Here is a 16,068-nt window from a genome sequence, read left to right on the forward strand (position 1 = left end):
TTTTGGGGGTCAGAAAACAGAAGATAATTACAATATTACATGTTGGGCAGAAATCTTCAGATAATTCAAATGTCTCCACAGATTTAAAGACAGACCAAATGTTTTCTTTTTCTTTTCTGGACACATAAATAATTGTAAGTACGTTTTTGTAAGCTTTACAAACCTCTTGATAAATTTCAAACTTTGCTTGTTTTTCATATTCAACTACTTCTCAAATTCTGTTTAGTAGTTCATTTATTTACTTAACATTTTATATGCACTGTAGTGCCATATTCTGCCACAAGATGGAAGTAACGATTCGGTAATCCTTCATACTTTTTAAGGTTCAACTGTAAACACTAGTTACTTTCTTTTTCTTCGGAAAACAACTTAAAAAAACAACACAACTGTCACCTATCAATTGGCTAGTAATTATGTATAGGCTAAAAAAAATATGTGCAAGATTAAAATCTGATCTTTTTTCTTTTAGTTAAATAACTTTCATTTTTGAATAAAGTTTTGTAAAAACCTTGGCGTCGCTTGGTGATGACGTATTTTTGACGCTATGGCGGCTCACGCGAGCGAGCTGGAGATTGCGAAGAAGAATTTAACGAATGCCATCGGCGATAACGTGAAGCAGTAAGATGAACAGGCTGCTAATGAGTTTCCTCTGTGTGGGGTTTGCTTCGCACTCCATTCCCATGTCGCAGAAAAACCATATAGTTAATTTGAGGCCTCTCGGCATGTTAGCACCTGGCCAGCACTTGGCTATTAGCATTGGCTAGCTAATGTTTTTAGCGGTTCACTCCTCACTGAATATCCGTTTGACTTTTTTGAGGATGTTTGTGCCGTCCGTGTAGTGCTGGGAATGATAAACGTCTGCTCTTTGTGTTTTATTTTAGTTAAAATGTGTCATTAACGTAAGAAAAAAGAACGTTCATTGTAGCTATTTAAAGTTCTTTCATTCCTCATTTGTTTCGTCCTTGCAGTTATTGGGCTAACCTAAAGCTGTGGTTCAAACAGAAGATTAGCAAAGAAGAGTTTGACGTCGAGGCACGTCGCCTGTTGCCTCAGGAGAATGGTTGGTGTGCAGAAGAAGCTGCTTTCCTTTCTAATGTTTTCTGAAAAGCAACGTGGCTTATCGAAGATGTTCTCTTTTCTATCCCAGTCCACTTTCACAACGACTTCCTGCTGGCCATCCTCACACGATGTCAGATTATTGTTTCTACACCAGGTGAGTTTGATGCATCCGGATTCGTGCAAACGTTAGAGCATCTCTTCCAACATGTCGGACAATTTTACTTGCGTGCTACAAATGAGTATTTATTTGCTAATGGGTATTGTAGATAAGGTGCAAATGTGACCTCATATAACTTTATAGAACAATACCTACAGTGGAAACAAGATATTTACATAAACTGAATATCAAGACACATAATACACATTTTTTTTTCTCTCATTGCCACAAGTTAAATCTGACCAAATGTCTCTTGTCTTACGTCAGTTACTATTACCCAAAATATCTCTATACCCTAAACACCAGAAAACTAGTAAAAATAAAAACATTTCAAAAGTTTACAGGCAGAGCTGTCTTTTAAACTGTATGACTTGGGTCAAACCTTTTGTGGCATTTAGGAAGTAGAAAAGAGTCGCAACAGTTGATGAAATGTTCATCAAAGCTCTCATGGCGCACATCGTCATCATCATATTCATTACTGTAAGATTCATCCCTGTCTTATTTTATTCAACACAGAATAAAAGGCATTGAAAGCATTTTGGATCAAGCTGTCAAATGCAAAACATTTCCTAGTTTCATAATGTTTGGACAGTCGTTTCCATCAGAAAACTGCCAGAATTGTTCAGAAAGTTATTAGGGGTTGTAATAAATTGATTAGAAGTTATTATGACGCATCAGAAAACCTCAGAACACATTAGGAAATTCGCCAGGACACACAATTCTAAAAATGTGGGCTATTATCTAATATTTATACGGCTGCTGTTCAACCATTTACCGATATGATTAATATTGCACACAAAAAACAAATCTCTTCACTTTCGACACTGCATGAAACAGAAACAAACGTCTTGGTTGAATGAAAGTAGTTTTTCATCTAATTCTTTATGGGAGAGGTGTGTGAATAATTTTGAGCTTAACGGTATGTATACAAAATGAAAGAAATAAATCAAAGTGCTTAAATCGAGAAACGAATGATTTATTTCTGGTTTTAAAAAACGACAACTTTATTTGGGATAGTCACTTAAGATCAAGTGCTTAGTTTGCTATTATCATCAGTGTACGCAGAGAACATGGAATAAATCCGGGGTGTGTTTAACCAGAAAATCAGCTATATAACTGATTTCCAAAGGATGTTGTCTTTTTTTTTTTTAATAGCATCAACAAAATAATTGTACAAATCTGTTTGGCCATACTTTCTGCTTCTCACAGAAGGATTTAATTTAATGAGTCCCAACAATACTTAATTTTCCTTTGAGATCAATAAAGTATTTTTGTATTGAACTGAATAGTGATGTTATCAGTCAAGAGGTCGTAGCCACACCTTCGTCCAGCTTGTATTTTCAACAAAGTTGCACCAGTATAACTAAGAAAGTGACCGTGTCCCTCAAATCAGTTGATCGATTCGAATTTTTTTGTGTGTGTGTGTGTGTCCAACAAGCTGGTTTGGGAAGAAAATGTTTGTACACATAAGAAATAACCGCAATTTATTCTTTATTCTTTCTTAATCTTCCATAATCAAATATTTGTAAAACTCACTGGCCAGAAAGAGAGCAAAGCTTTTAGACGCATCTCAAAAGAAAACAACGAGGTTTTATGAAATCAACTGTTGTTGTTCTCAAATCTGCTGGCGCTTTAATTGTCGTGTTGCTCTTGTGGCGTTTTGCTTTAGAAATAAAACCTTTGTAAGGTAGTAAGTAGCGTTGCTGTCTTTTTTACCCATTCAACGTCAGTCGTGTTCTTTTCAGTTTCTATAAATAATCAAACTCCCCAGTGATCTCGGGATTATGCTTTCCCTCTTAGATTTATGATTGTGTTTAGTCTTCTAAATTCCCACTTTATCCCTGTATCCGTAACCTTAAACCTGTGTGGCGCCTGAATAAGTTGTGTAATCTGTCTCGGTTTTGGTTAGTCCGGGGGAGAGAACTAGGAAATACCCTCCATACATCAAACCTGCGCTGCCGTCCGGACGCCCCCGCTCGTTCCGCTGCTGCACACAAAGGCATTTCGTGTCTACGTCTGAAGTTGCTGTCGATTCAACACTACTCTCATATTCGGGTTTCGAGCGAGTTTTCAGGACTAACCCAAAATGCGCCATAAAGTTTACAGATTACTTTAACGTAAACCTTTGAATGCACACGTTTTGCACAACTCTTTGCTCTCTAGAAAAGGAGCTTAGCAGCAAAATTCACTCCAGGTGTCTGTTACATGAATAGGCCAACATACACGTATCGTATTTGGACATCAAGAGACCAAGACGACGCCTAGCAACTGATCACCAGGACCTTACCGTTGCAAGGTCACAAACAGGATGTTGTCCGACAGAAGTGGCCACAGAGCTTCATCACCAGGTTGCAACACGGATACAAAGAGACCGAAAGAGTCACTTTTACTTGATCGATGCATGTCATAATTCTCCACTGGACTTGAGCAATGACTGAAAGATATCATAACTATGAAAGACGTCTTTTCCACTGAAGCGCATCACATCCCAATCCCACCACTCTTAGCTCTGACTACCCATCCAAACTGATTTTTCTACAGATGTTGCAGTCAATGACCCACAAAACGCCCATTTCTATTAGTTGTGCTTTTCTTTTTTTTAAAAAAAGAAAAGCACAACTAAATTTAACTTCCTTCGTCTGATGATTTTTGTGACACTCCCACTGCTGTCTCCGGTTGATGGATAAATTTTAAAATCGATTCAGAAACCATGGCGGCCATCAACACTTCCACAAACTGAGCGCTGGAGTGTGATGTCAACGTTCTTCGGCTCGTTTTGGGAACGTCCAATTGCTATCGCATCAATCTGTGGTATGAACGACCACGCAAAAAAAAAAAAAAAATCTGATTTCAGAAGAAAAAAAAAATCTGAATCGAGTATCAAGACCAGCTGCGTTAACGTAGCCTGAGTCGACTTGTGAACAACATGAGACGTCGTCGTCAAGACCAAGAGCTCATGACGCGTTATGGACGCCATGGAGACACTTAGAGATTCTTTTGTTGTGGCATTCTCACAACTTTTGTTTACTGACTTTTGATTAAAAGTATTGCTTGACATTGGAAAAACACAAGTGTACACTTCTACTTTAATTCTCTTTGTATTCTGTCACTGGCGTGTGAACTTTTTCTGTTTTTCATGGATTTCACCCAAGAAAACAAATATCTCTAACATTTTGTGAGAAATGTACAGTATGTATGTGCCAAGTATGTTTTTTTTTTTTTTTTTGTACGGTACTTTTAGTTTGTTGCAGATAATAAAATAATATTCAAGTTCAGTTTAGACTGCAGATGTGCGTCATGGCTTGTGTGTCGCCACTACAGTCATAACCCGTTTTAATGCTTCTTGTGTTTCCTTCTCTGTCCTCTAGAGGGCCCAGGCTCCTTGCAGTGGCAAAGCTGTGCCTCAAAGTCTGACAAGTCAAAAGGAAAGAAGAAGTGTTCCTCCAGGCAGAAATTTGATGTAAATCCTCATTCTTCTCATTTTTTTTTTTTTTTTTCAAAATTCACTTTCAGAGGAAGTCACAGTTCAGATGAGCCAATTGTTGGCATCATGAGCGGTTGTTTTTAATGTCTGGGACAGGTAATGAATGATTCACTGCACGTTTAGTAGTTGACTCACCGTCTCGTTGCGATGTCGCGTTCGGTGCCCCGCAGCACCGCTTCCAGCCACAGAACCCTCTGTTTGGAGCGCAGCCGTTCAGCCCGCGGGAGGCGGGCGGCGAGGAGGAGGAGCTGCGGCTGAGCGCCCACACGCTGCTGCTGCCGACCCGGGGCCAGCTGGAGGCCCGCATGATGGTCACCGCCTTCGAGATGGGGCTGGACAACGTCACAGAAGACGCCATCAGCACCGTGGTCTGTGCTGTGGAGGTGGGCCGTCGTCATCCACATGCCTGCTCACAAACATTACATAACTGCTTTCTCCATCACATACGGCGGTGAAAATGAGTGTCGGAGAGAATTTGTCATATTATTGTAGACGTGTTTCTGAAGGTGGTTTTGATGTGAAATGTTCACTGGAGCGTTGGCAGTCCGTACATAGAAAGAAAGAAACAAAAAAAGAATTTTTTTTGTAATTTGTAATAATGTAAAATAACAGAGTATTCAGGTAATCGTCAGTTAATTTAGTAACCGATTAATTGTTAACTGGAGTGTTAAGACTCAAAAAATTTCATTTGCTAAAAGAATAACATCATAACAGCTGTATTTAAACCAAAACTGTACCAAAAATATTAACATTTAGCATTTAAGATAAAGAAAAAAAACAACCTGTCTGTAAATATGCGCTACGCAAATTTCCTCAGTTTTATCGTCACCTGGTTCAAAACCTGTAAAAATCTTCTTTTGTTATTCAAGTATTAATCGATCAATCCAAACAGCAATCAACAGATTAGCTCTGTAAGGGATGTGAAGTCGAGCAGAACGGGCTTACATGTTGACGTTAGAAGGATTTTTCAGTTGCGGATGAATGCTTTGCTACAAATGCAGTTGTTGAATTTTAGGCAATAAAATATTTTCCTTATCTAAATAAAAGAATTAAATTGGCTATCGTTTTATGTATTTCTAGTATGAAATAAAATAATCTTAAGTGATTAAATGAAAAATCTGCCAAGTGTGCCAATTTTTTTTTTTTTTATCGGATTTCTCCATTAATCATCAGAATAATTGATTACTAAAATATTTGCAGCAGCAGGATGGCTTTCTAATCGCTCATGGATTTCAGCTGGTGTCTTTTCTTTGCGATCCTCCTTCCTCCTCCCGTTCAGCGTGTGTTCAAACCCCTTCCCCCTGTGTCATGTCACACTGTTACACACAACTTCAATTCTGAACTTATTCGTTTACAGTTTCTTTCTGTGTACAGATTGCTTGGGTCGTTTACCAACACCTGCTGAAAGTTTCACGTCACCGGCACCTTTTAGAAATACGTTTACCGCAAAACAGTGGACTTCTTTTAACAATGTCGCATCCTGTTTCTTCCATTGCTTGGCGTAAACCGCCGAACGGAAACCGTGTTCCTCCTGCTCCTGCGTTGACGCCGAACTCTCATTTCAGCACCACTTGAAAGACGTCCTGACCGCCGTAATCACTCGGAGGAAGGCGTACCGGCTACGCGACGGACACTTCCCTTACGCCTTCGGCACCGACGTCACGCCTCGGCCTTATCTCAAGAACAGCCTGTCTGCGTACCACGGCATCAGCAAATGGTAGAGAGCGTCAACGTTTTCTAGTTAACTCGGGGGGGCGTCGCGCTCATTTTTTTTGGTTTTGAGCCACATCAGGATCAGGTGTGCGTTGCTAGGGACGACGCCCATTAATCGATATTTCTGTAAATGCACCAGATTTAGCCAAAACGCTGATTTCTATCTGTTGTAATGTTGAATCTTTTTGCACATTGATGTAATTTAGCAGAATACAGACTAAAACTGCTCTGATTTGATTGATAAAAACATGGACAAACATAACAGCTCTTGGTACCACTGCTTAATGATGATACAGAACCAACTGACGTATCACACACAGCTGTAATAACAAAAGCATATTTTTTCCTTCTTTGTTATGGAATAATTGCATTAATTTCCACAACAAATTGCCATCACCATCCACAGAAACTCTTTGGAGAATTTGAATTAATATGAGTTAAAGCAACATTTTATTTCCCTTTGGGAGCAGTAAAGTATTTTTGAATTGAATTTAAAATTCAATTTTAAAAATCAACCTAAAACTTGTTGATTTTTTAGGTTTTAAATTTTGAAGGGTTCTTTCACGTCATTTTCTAAAAATGTCAACAGCCCACAGAATGTACAAAGATGTATCCTATTTTTTTACAAGGTTTTAGGGTTTTTTTATTATTAGTTTAAAACCTAAACATTGAAATAAAGCAGTGTTTCTTTAAAAATGACAACAAAGTTCGTACAGTGGATATTTACCTCATACCATTTGTGGCTCTGAATAACATGTATTTAACTGGAATGCGGGCAAATTTGCAAATTCCTTTTCTAGACTCTAGAGGGCCACATAAAACCTATTCCTGATTCGGTCCCCAGACCTTGAGTTTGACGTATGCTGCTTAAGAGAAAATGCATAAATGTTTCTGTAGATCCAGATAAATATCTACCCCTGCCGTTATTTGTGTGTGTGTGTTTTTTTTCTTTCTAAGTCCTCCTCCAAGCGCGTCTCTTGCTGCGTGCCCGCCGCCTCAGGTGTCGCCCGACGACGCCGAGCAAAAAGCCATCCACTTGCTCGCCTGCTCCTCTGACACGCTACCTGCACCGCTTCCTCCAATCAGCATGTTTGACCTCCTGGAAGCGCTAAAGGTACGAAGATCAGCAAAAATGAGTTTTTAGCACGCTTTCAGATGCTTTTAACGCTTCGTGTAACGTCTGTGTGGCGCAGGTTCATCGCGGCGTGATGCCCTCCCACACCATGTACGCCCTCAACATGGAGCGCATCCTGGTCCAGCTCTGGCACCCCAGCCATGAGGAACTGGAGCAGGACCGCATACACAGGCAGAGGCTGGCCGGTAAGGAGGGCATGCCGGTCAGCTGAGAGGCTCGCTCTGACTCTCTTTTCACCAGACTGTAGGACTGAGCTCGTCTCTGGAAACCAGTCCATCTCCAGAACAGCCACATGGGGGGGGTGTTTTCCAGGAAGTGAAAGGCTTGGATAAAACCTGTGGCTTACAGAAGATGGAGCAAGAGGAAAACCAGGAAGCTGGAGCACTGTTGTCGTCTGTATGACATAAAACCTTTACCTGTCCAACTTTTAATTACTTGTTGACGGCACAATAGGAAACAATTGGTTGTAATTTAGTCCGTTTTAAACTGCAGGAGCGAATGAAACACAACAGTCTAGTTCTGGAAAAAACAAAGTCTTACCAAGTGTTTTTGGTCTAGTTTCTAGTGGAAATATTGTAGTTTTGTCTTATTTCAGGTGCACTAACACACACGTAATGTTTCAGCAAGAAACTGGAGCTTGTTTTAAGTCAATAATGAGAAAAACTTACTATTTTCACAGGCAGATTATTTCACTTATGACATGGGAAAAAAGTATCGTTATAAATAAAATAATCTGCCAGTGGAACTAATACTTTTCTTTTATTAATATTAATGAATTATTGTCTTAGAACAAGCTCCTTTTCTTGCTGAAAAGTTACTTAGGTTATTTTTGTCTTATTTCAAGTGTACTAAGATATTTGCACCAGAAATTAGACCAAAAATACTTTTATGCTTCTGGTGGATTTCTTGTGGGAATTTCTTCTTCAAATCTAACCTGCTGCTTTAACGGATAACGTGTTGCATCCTGGATGTCCAAACGATGTTCATCACCTTTACGGAACTGCAAGTAATGTTAATTATTAGAAATTAGATAAAAAATACAAAAGAAAAATCTATTAAAATCAATCGGATTCAATTTGTCAATTGTACCAGGTTTGGTTGTGTATGGTGTTATAGTTTGTACACTATGCTTATTACTTCTTCCTAAATAGCATAAGGTTCCTTTTTTTCCTGTTTTACTTTACTAATTTAAGTAAGATTTTTTTTTGAGCATCTATTAACACATAATTGTGAAGTGTGGCAAACACTCCCCCCCACCACCACCTTTACAATAATTTAATCTCACCTTACACGGGTGAAACATATTGGCACCATTATACCTCCGTAGATTTGGCTGCAGCAAAAAGCTATTCCTCAAAAAATGGATGTAGAAGACGAGGGTCTAATGCAAATTTACACCACACTTTTCAGATTTTTAGTCGGGAAAATAAGAGGTCTTCTGTTGACAAATTAGTATTAAATCAGAACTTTCTAGCAAAGTTCTATAAGATTTTAGGCTGCAATGTTGATGTGAAAATTGTTAAATTATTAAAAAAAAAAAAAAAAAACTTCAGTAAAGTGCTGCATATGAGAAAATGCTTAAATAATTTCAACATCTGCGATGTTCAGAGTAAATGCTGGAATCTGGTCTGGAGAAGAGCTGAAGTTTACAATGTGCATTGAACTCGTCTTGAAACATAATATCCAGAATGTCTCCTAATATTTACTAGTTTCTAGTTACAGTGTTGGTGATCCTCAGTGTTTCTACATTGTATATGTGTTCATACATTTGTTTTTGTTTTTTTTTTTTGTTGCTATTTTTTTTATAAATATATATTTCACATAGTTATAAATAAAAGTCATTTTGTTTAAGCTAAATTATACATTGCGTTTTTACTACGCACTTAAGTGTGTAAACAAAGCTGCGTTTGCCCCAGTGGTGACTTGTTGGAGTCACCAGCAGCAGAGTGGGGAGAGGGGCGGGAGGAGGCCAGTGATTCAGCCACGCGCACTTCGAGTCACCTTCCCATATTTGGGCTCCCTGCTGTTTCCTTCCGGAAGCCGGGCTCTATCCAATGAGCGCTCGCGCCTCACACGCCACAGAATGACTCAGGGTCCCCGTCTGTTCCCGAGTCTTGGACTAACAAAAGCCTCTTGCTTCTCGCTCCTTGTAAATTAGACAAAAATGCTAGCATGTATGTTCAACTTTTCTTTTATTCATTTAGCCTTATTTACAGTTAAGTGCTCAAAAATGCAGCGTACAAATATTACAAAGAATTATGTTGTTGTTTTTTTTAGGGCTAACAAGTTACACACGTATTAAAAAGTCGTATGAAGAAGAGTGTTCTGAAAGTAAGGCAGCTGTCAGTAAGCTACACACACCTAGAAGATAATAAGAATAAAAACCGTCTGGAAGGTGTGACAGCTGTTAGTGTTTTTTCTTCTTCTTCTTTAAATGGTGCGCGAGCTGTCATTGTGTTTCACCGTGTGCAGCTGTATCCCCACGCCACCTCAGTTCCTGTGACGAGGTGCACAGTTTCCACGCGTGACCTACAAGTTCTTGTAGCAATAATAAAAAAAAAAAATGTAGTGAAATTCAGAAGTGGGCAGACTATAGGAGCAAAAGTTTCACTCAGCTCTGTGCGTCTGCAACATAACAGGTGTTGGCTTCCTATTACACCGACCGAGCCAAAACAGTAAACAAAGTTTACTGTTTACCCCCCCCCCCCGACAGCACACAGACGTCGTGTCTGTGTGCTGTCGGTGGGGGTGGGGGGGTCTCAAGCAGCCATCTGAAGTTGCATTTGGTCCCTTATTGGCTCCGTCAGTCTCCGCAGCCTAGTAGGCTTGGAGCTGCTGCGTCAGGATGAGCTGACAGCCGCTGTTGACGTGGTCCATGACCTTCTGCTTGAGCAGAGCCAGCTCGTCTCGAAGGACGTTGGCGGAGGAAACCAGCTCTGTGTTCTGGGTTTTCAGGTTCTTGACCCTGTCCTCCAGTCGGGAGATCCTCTCCAACTTCCTTTTCCGGCACTTGGACGCGGCCACTCGGTTCCTCATGCGCTTCCTCTCCGCCTTGATGCGCTCCTGGTTCTCCATGTCGATCGGGGAGAGCGGAGGCGTCTCGCCGGACATCTCGGGCACCGTTTGCGGCTCCTCCTTGAGCGCCTGCAACCGCGGGTGCTGCTGCTGTTGCGCCGCTGCCGCCAGCTGGTGGTCCGTGTGGTTGTGTGGCGGCTGCGGGGCTCCCGGGTAACTTGTAGGCGGGTGCCTCTCCGCGACAGGTGCGGACGCGGAGCCCACGGTTCGGCTAAAACCGGCCAGGTTGGTGTATTCGGGCGGCTCCGTGCGCACCGTGCAGCTGTAGGGAATCCCGCCGCCTTCGCACGGAGCCGCGCCGGGTGCCACCCCGCTGGTCCCGCCGGTCTGAGCGTCAGGGTGGGCGGCGGGGATCTGCTGGTAGTGGAGCTCAGCTAGGGCCCTCACGAACCCTTCGGCGAAGCCCTCCTGCTCGTCGCTGACGTTCTTGGGGCAGATGAACTGGGTCGGGGTGGGGGTCGTCAGCCCGCTGCAGGACTGGATGATGAGTCTCTCCAACTCCGGCGACGCCAGCTTCAGTAAACCGACGTCGGGCGAAGTGAGAATGTCCAGGGCCTTCGCCCCCAGCTGGGGCTTGAAGTTTTTCGGGTCGTTTAGGTTCAGGGTCATGGTTTGTTTCAGTGTTTTGGGGTTGAACCCGTACACAGCCGCCCCGTCATGCTGGGAGTTGGAGGCATTTACAGCTTCGTCGTAGAACGTCGCTTCCATTTTACGGATTTTTCTAGACATAAACTTTCCTTCCAAATCCCGTCCAAACAGTAGAGTTTGAACCAAGAGTCCGATTTCTGTTGTTTTTACGGTATGTTCTGTGACGATCTGCCCACTGTCCCGAGGCGGATGCTGCCTTTTGTTGGGAGTTTAACTCACTTGACAACTTTGCGTCCCGAGAAAAGTTTTCCTTTGTGAACCGTGCGGGCATCGACAAAACAAAAACGTTTCTTCCGCCGCCGAGCTTCTGTGCGTCAAACCTCCTGTGTTGGATTGTCCTCCCGCTCCAACAACTAAAAATAACAATAACACTCCGAAAACGGGTAATACTTTCAATCACTTCCAACGTGGAGACGAACTTTATCCACCTCTAAGCTGTAGCCCCACTGAAAATAACAATGATGTCATTTCTACGCCCCGTGATTGGCTGGAGACGAGAGCGCGGGCGGGGATCGTCTAATGACATGTGTGTTGCTCCGACAACCGGCCCTGTCCCCGCCTCTCCTCGCGAGGGTTTATGGGATTAGGTAATGCAAGGCGCAGCAGCAATGTACTCTGGGATTACGTAGTGTTTTTGAATATTTAGTTACCCCCTCAATTTCTATTTGTCCATCCCGATCACGACACTTTTTTATACGACTATGGACGCCACGACTCAGGTTTTACGGGATCAAATTTAGGTGTCAAAGCGCAAAAGTCTCGGGGGTGAATTTTTCTTTTCCTTTCTCTTTGCGTACGGTCAGGAAGTGAGCGCTGCTCGGCCGTGAAAGTCTGTTTAAAGATAGACTACAGATGATGAGCCTGACCTAGATCGAGAGTGCTTTTGTTCTAGGGAAGACGCTCTTAAAGTCACCGTTTTTTTGCAGTTTGTGTCAAACCCGCAGATGGAAATGTTATCCCAAGTCCTGAAGACACTTTGAAGTGCTTTGCATGAAGAGTGCATTCAAAAGCCAGTGCGTAGCTTAAGAATAAGTGTATCATAGTTTAGGTTTTTGCATAAAAAGAAGCTGTAAAATGCAAATAAAAACAAATGAGTAGAGACTGATTAAAAAAAAAAAAAAAAGGTGTTTGCTTTTGCTGAAAAGCTGATGTCAACTGTGTTTCCAGTCCTGATTTAAAGGAGCCAACGCAGCTGAAGAGCTCAGAAGCTAAATGCTCATTAGTTCTGGTTCTGGGAATCCGTGGAAAGAGGTCCCTGCTGACCAGAGAGGTCCAGGTGGGTTTTAGCTAGCAAGCGACTGAAATAAATTAGGTTCATTCAAGGATATTAGAAGATTTTAAAGTGCCACAATGTAAAGGCTGCTGAGGGATGTTTCATTTCCTGATACCGCTCAGAACTTTGGTAGCAACATTTTGGATGAGTCGTAATTTCCTTTGTGATATAATTTTAGGCATCTGTAGAAACAATATAACTTACTGAAAATAAATCCCTACTGTCTTTTTCTTCATTAAATCTTATTTCTTCTACTAACAAATTGTACACAGACAGTAAAAGTATAGCTGATGGATAAAGTGTAGATTTCCACTGAGGGATTTCATAAGATATGTTTTCTATTTTATTAGTAGTTTTATTAGTCGGTGACACCACACAAAGTCCAATAATTGAGCTGACCGACTATTGGGGAAAGTGAAGGACCTTTCTCACATTGCAAAAAAAAAAAGAGATTTTGAACCAGTGAAGTTGCATTAATGAAAAAAATAGATTTGGAATAAAAGAGGCACCAAGGTGGAGCCTTGAGGAACCTCACATTTGATCTTTGCCCAATCATTTTGGAACTACGTTCCAAATGATGAAACGTAGTTATGCTCTACCAAGTAAAATCTGAATTAATTAAGCAAAGTAGCAGAAAGTCCGACACCCTTTTCTTGTCCAGTCAGTAAATCATGTTTAGCTGTCTCAACGACAACAACAAAAAGCACAAATTTGAGAGTATTGATGTAAACTGGTTTCCCTAAAAAATATTTACAACTCATGATTTCACAGAAACAATCATTTATATAAACTATTTATATAAAATAGATGGAAAAAAAATTGTATAGGTTTTTATTTATGGATTTTCACAAAATATTGTAGAACAAGCAGCTTCAGTACATTTGTATAGGGTTAATTCACAACAAATTTGATTTTATGGCACTTTTACACCCCCACCCCCACCCCCCCCCACCCCAAAAAAAAAAAACAAGTTCAATCAGTTCATACTGAATTTGATTTTTATTTGATTTTTTTATGTTTTTCTTCTAATGAATTCCAATCCAGTCAATGTTTGGCAAGCACATGTGTATGAATGCGGTGTGTATTCTACGTAGAGGAAGTTCTGATATTATTGTGTGTGTTTTGCAAACAACCAACGGCCTCAATGCTTAGGAAAATGCAGAGTTCGACCGTACACCCCAGGTATTCAGACTTTTTAAAAAATGTGAAACATGCCAGTTTTTGTGACTCCCATATGCAAGGCCCTCTGGGTGTAAACTGAATCTGCACTGCTGCCTGAAGCCTCTGTGTAGCTGCAGTCCAGTCCGGCTGGTTTCCCTCACTCTATTATTCAACATGTTCTTCTCTGGCCAACTAAATAAGTCAGCAAGCTCCAAGTGAAGTTAAACTGGGATAACCAGAGGCGCTTTAAGTCAACACGGCTAGTGTTGTCGCAAAACCTGTTGTTTAAAACCTTAAAGCTGCAGTATGCAACTTTTATGTTTAAAAAAAGTGTTTTCTTTTTTACATATTTGTTAGAATTATGATTATGTTCTTACAATATAGTGTGCAAGACAAATAATCTGTAAAAATCAAAACAAAAACTAACTGCTGAAATACACCACTCAGTCTGAAACAACCAATCAGAGCCAGGAGGGGAGGGTCTTAGCGCTGTCCATCATGCTTGTGCTCTCTGCTAAGCTAAAGCTGGCTCACCACAACATAGCCTCCCACGAATGCTGAAGGTAGTTAGTATAGCCACGGATTACGGCGGATTAACGGTTTTCCCGTAACGGTAACTTGTTTTTCCACCGTTGGCACATTGAGCAGCGTACAGGAGGTTGATTGGCAGCGCTAAGATTCTCCTTCTGGCTCTGATTGGTTGTCCGACTGGGAGCGGTGCGTTTCTGTAGACTGCTATAGTAGCACCGGGAGAAGATGGATGTTTGTTTTTCTTTATGACATATTATCCGTCTCATACCAAACTGTCATGACATGGTGACAGTTTTAATATCAAACAAGACATCATGTTTTTGTAAATGTTACACTCTGCAGCTTTAAGGACCCCAGTGGTTGTTTCCTCAGAAATGCCTTTTGCCTCCTTTGTGGTAGAAAGCACATCTATCTCTGCCTTTGTCCTACTCAGACTCTTATCTCTCTCTTCACAGGTTAGAGATTTCTAAGACATACACCATGTCTGAATTTGTCTCAGTGCACCTGTGTCAGGTCCAAAGAATAGTCATTTCCCATCTAAGTACCACACTGCCCCTGGCCATGCTTCCTGTTTCTCTGTTGGCTTTTCCCTCCAGCTCACCCAGCAGGGTCACCTTTAGAGAATAGCGTCCCCCCTCCAGTCCAGCTGTTTCCTCCGCACACAGTTTTCCAGTCGGAAGCTGAAAGCCATCGGCCTCCCGGCAGCGGCGGAATGGTCTGGGATTCCTCCACCCGAGCAAAACACACACACACACACACACAGAGAGAGAGAGAGGTTATGGTGCGTGTGTTGGATGTATCAACAGAGCAAAGTTTTGCTTACCTTCACGCGTGGACTCGAGAGGAGATCCAAACCGAGGCTCCGAGAGAGAGACGGATGAGATTTCAAACACTGCCTGCGCTGTGTTTGTTGAAGAGCAGCTGGTTCTTCCTGTCCCGCTGCTCCGGTTTTCCTCTGTGCCTCCACGTCTGCTGACCATTAATGGCCCAAACGCACGGCTCTCGGCCCACGCCGCCTCCTTTAGACAGCTGCTTCAAGTAAAGAACACAACTGCAGAGTGGCAAGAAAGATAAAGTTAGGTAGTTTTAATTAATATGTTTCTGTCCTTTTCAACAATCTGTTTTGTTGAAAAGTTGTCTCCTTGTGAACTAAAGGCAGGGAAATCGACTCAACCGAGCCAGGTTATGCGTTTTGTAACCCTGAGCGATTCGATAATACACTTGCATACCTTTTGACCTTTCGTCCACACAAAAACGCTGTTTAATGTCACTAAACGGTTATTTAGAAAAATGCAGACCGCAGTGGAGATTTGAGAAAACGGCATCTGTGTTTGTGTGTGTACGAGAGAAAACAGAGATTCACGGTCCCCACGCATCACAGTGTGTAACAAATAATCACTGATATTTCCGCATGTTTGCTTTGACATGATTCCCAATCAATATTGTCGATTATTTTACCAAGCCGGTGGCACACAGTTCTGGCCAGACTTTGAAAATTAATAAATTATATTCATTCACTATTTTCTTACATTGTTATAACACAACAACTCCAATGTTTTTTTATTTATTATTTTCAAAAAAGCAAACAAGAATTGGATTCAGACCAATTTTCTTACATGGTCATTACTAAACAACAAACTTGATGTTTGTCTTGTTTTTACTTCAGTCTGGGTGTCAAAATCAAATCAATAAAGAAGTAATAGTTAATATTATCACACTATCCCATGGCTGTAGTCTCAAACATTTGACAGATCTAAAGAAAACTCTAAAAGAACGTCATGGAACCTGAACAATCAATACTCAGACCAGTTTAAAGTTATTACAAGAGGATA

General features: G+C 41.3%; 2 protein-coding genes across 2 annotated transcripts; one reads left to right on the forward strand and one right to left on the reverse strand.

Annotated features, from left to right (window-relative positions):
- Positions 1-489: 489 nt before the first annotated feature.
- Positions 490-9,228, forward strand: tada1 (transcriptional adaptor 1). The gene is made up of 8 exons (XM_028019596.1): positions 490-618; positions 969-1,060; positions 1,148-1,213; positions 4,585-4,676; positions 4,871-5,083; positions 6,266-6,417; positions 7,371-7,527; positions 7,607-9,228. Exons 1-8 carry the CDS (start codon positions 545-547, stop codon positions 7,757-7,759), a joined length of 999 nt encoding a protein of 332 aa, XP_027875397.1. The 5' UTR covers positions 490-544; the 3' UTR covers positions 7,760-9,228.
- A 495-nt stretch (positions 9,229-9,723) lies between these two features.
- LOC114145916 (transcription factor AP-1) lies at positions 9,724-11,735 on the reverse strand. The gene is made up of 2 exons (XM_028019597.1): positions 10,272-11,735; positions 9,724-10,225 (listed from the first exon to the last, which is right to left on the reverse strand). Exon 1 carries the CDS (start codon positions 11,350-11,352, stop codon positions 10,366-10,368), a length of 987 nt encoding a protein of 328 aa, XP_027875398.1. The 5' UTR covers positions 11,353-11,735; the 3' UTR covers positions 9,724-10,225; positions 10,272-10,365.
- Positions 11,736-16,068: the final 4,333 nt, after the last annotated feature.

This window comes from Xiphophorus couchianus, chromosome 6 (genome assembly GCF_001444195.1).
Source record: "Xiphophorus couchianus chromosome 6, X_couchianus-1.0, whole genome shotgun sequence".
NCBI classification, from domain to species: Eukaryota; Metazoa; Chordata; class Actinopteri; order Cyprinodontiformes; family Poeciliidae; genus Xiphophorus; species Xiphophorus couchianus.

Bases quoted from the DNA above. Each gene is read 5' to 3' on its own strand.
- tada1 (XM_028019596.1), top strand. From the start codon at position 545: ATGGCGGCTCACGCGAGCGAGCTGGAGATTGCGAAGAAGAATTTAACG. The intron at 1,061-1,147 runs GTTGGTGTGCAG...TTTCTATCCCAG, and splicing joins CCTGTTGCCTCAGGAGAATG to TCCACTTTCACAACGACTTC. The intron at 4,677-4,870 runs GTAAATCCTCAT...GGTGCCCCGCAG, and splicing joins CCTCCAGGCAGAAATTTGAT to CACCGCTTCCAGCCACAGAA.
- LOC114145916 (XM_028019597.1), bottom strand. From the start codon at position 11,352: ATGTCTAGAAAAATCCGTAAAATGGAAGCGACGTTCTACGACGAAGCT.